The 2,242-nt window shown below is 52.1% G+C and overlaps 1 protein-coding gene across 1 annotated transcript in view; it reads left to right on the top strand.

Annotated features, from left to right (window-relative positions):
- Window positions 1-119: 119 nt before the first annotated feature.
- Window positions 120-2,242, top strand: part of SIGMAR1 (sigma non-opioid intracellular receptor 1) — a 4,138-nt gene continuing 2,015 nt past the window's right edge. Inside the window, exons 1-2 of the mRNA XM_015827818.1 lie at window positions 120-141; window positions 636-836. Coding sequence (XP_015683304.1) covers window positions 120-141; window positions 636-836 — 223 coding nt within the window. The remainder of the gene's footprint in view (window positions 142-635; window positions 837-2,242) is intronic.

Genomic DNA, 2,242 nt, shown 5'->3' with positions numbered 1-2,242 from the left:
TGCAGGGGAAGTGGAGCAGGTGTCCATGATGCTCAGCGAGGCGCTGGGAAGTGAGGCGGGTGGATTCCAGTCTCCATGGTGCTCGGCGGGGTGAAAGGGAAGTGGAGCAGGTGTCCATGATGCCCAGCAAGGCGCTGGGAAGTGAGGGGTGGATTCCAGTCTCCATGGTGCTTGGCGGGGTGCAGGGGAAGTGGAGCAGGTGTCCATGATGCCCAGCAAGGCGCTGGGAAATGAAGCGGGTGGATTCCAGTCTCCATGGTGCTCGGCGGGGTGCAGGGGAAGTGGAGCAGGGGTCCATGATGCTCAGCGAGCCGCTGGGAAGTGAGGCGGGTGGATTCCAGTCTCCATGGTGCTCGGCGGGGTGCAGGGGAAGTGGAGCAGGTGTCCATGATGCCCAGCAAGGCGCTAAGGACGGGGTGTGGACGGACTCCAGTCCCCATGGGGTTCAGGAAGCCACTGGGGAGCGCTTGAGGGCGAGTTCCAGTCCCCGAGGATGCTCAATAAGGCTCCAAGGAAGGGATTCCAGTCTCCATGGTGCTCTGCGGAGCCCTGGGGAGGGTGCGCGGGTGGACTCCAGCCCCCATGGTCCTCGTCCCAACTCAAGCCAACACTCCTTTCCCCCCCTCTCCTTGCAGGCCTGGACCACGAACTAGCCTTTGCCAAGATCATCGTGGAGCTGCGCCGCCGACACCCGGGGCATGTGCTGCCGGACGAGGACCTGCGCTGGGTGTTCGTCAACGCCGGCGGCTGGATGGGCTCCATGTGCCTCCTCCACGCCTCCCTCTCGGAGTACGTGCTGCTCTTTGGCACCGCCGTCGACACCGGCGGACACTCGGGTGAGCTGGGCAGACATGGAAGCTACCTCTCCGGATTCTCTAAGGCCCCCCAAAGATTTAGTGATTTAGGCTTAGCTCAGTGTTTCTCAACCTTGACAATTTTAAGGCATGTGGACTTCAACTCCCAGAATTCCACAGCCAGCAAAGCTGGCTGTGGAATTCTGGGAGTTGAAGTCCACATGCCTTAAAATTGTCAAGGTTGAGAAACACTGGCTTGGCTTGCTCATATAATCATCCTATGCTATTAATGCATTATACATAGCTAAAACACATGGTGAGAAGCATTACCCATGGTTCTTTATTTTGCATCAGGTGCATATTAATTAGTGTACGTAGATCAGGGGTATCAAACTGCTGCGCCCACTCCATTGCCGGCAATGGCAAAACCGGCCCGATATGTTGTGTGACGTCACATGACGTCGCAAGTTTGACACCCCTGACGTAGATATATATTATTGTTTGTATCCCATCTTTATTCTTTTAACAAATGAGTAAAGGCGGCAAACATATCCAACACGCCTTCTTCCTCCTATATTCCCCAGAACAACCACCTTGTGAGGTGGGTAGGGTTGGGCTGAGGGAGAGGAACTGGCCAAAGGTCACCAACTGGTCTAAGATGGTATAGAACTCACGTTCTCCCAGTTTCTAGCCTGGTGCCTTAGCCCCTAGACCAAACTGGTCTAATATATATAATGTTTTTGTTGTTAGTTGCGAAGTTGTGTCTGACCCATCGCAACCCCATGGACAACGTTCCTCCAGGCCTTCCTGTCTTCTACTATCTTCTGGAGTCCATTGAAGCTCAGGCCTACTGCTTGAGGGACTCCATCCAGCCACCTCATTCTCTGTCGTCCCCTTCTTCTCTTGCCCTCCATCTTTCCCAGCATGAGGCTCTTCTCCAGTGAGTCCTTCCTTCTCATTAGGTGGCCAAAGTACTTGAGTTTCAACTTCAGGATCTGGCCTTCTAAAGAGCAGTCAGGGTTGATCTCCTCTAGGACTGACTGGTTTGAACGCCTTGCAGTCCAAGGGACTCGCAGGAGTCTTCTCCAGCACCAGCCTCAATATATATAATATATAATACTGGTCTAATATTCCTATCAAGCTCTCTGGTGCTAAACCAGAAAGTCATCCTAGCTTAATGAACTTCCTAGGTCAAAGAATGTTTACCCATCAGTGTCCTCAAAACATTTAAGCCGTGTAATTGACACTGTGACATTTTTGAATTGCTGATCCTCTGTGTAGAATTAAATATGAACAGCTAGAACTTGGAAGCTAGCCTGATCAGTAGAGCAAGAGCATCAGCCAAATGCAAAATGCAGTTCCACTTTCTAGAAAGTAGGCTCCCCTTACACTTCCAATACTTATTATGATCCTTGCATCTAGACCAGTCTGGCAGTTTTCATTAGTTT

Source organism: Protobothrops mucrosquamatus, unplaced genomic scaffold (genome assembly GCF_001527695.2).
Source record: "Protobothrops mucrosquamatus isolate PMUCROS unplaced genomic scaffold, P.Mucros_1.0 scaffold3967, whole genome shotgun sequence".
Classification (NCBI taxonomy): Eukaryota; Metazoa; Chordata; class Lepidosauria; order Squamata; family Viperidae; genus Protobothrops; species Protobothrops mucrosquamatus.
The sequence above is the reverse complement of the archived record's forward strand: the minus strand, read 5'-3'. Positions and strand labels throughout refer to the sequence as shown.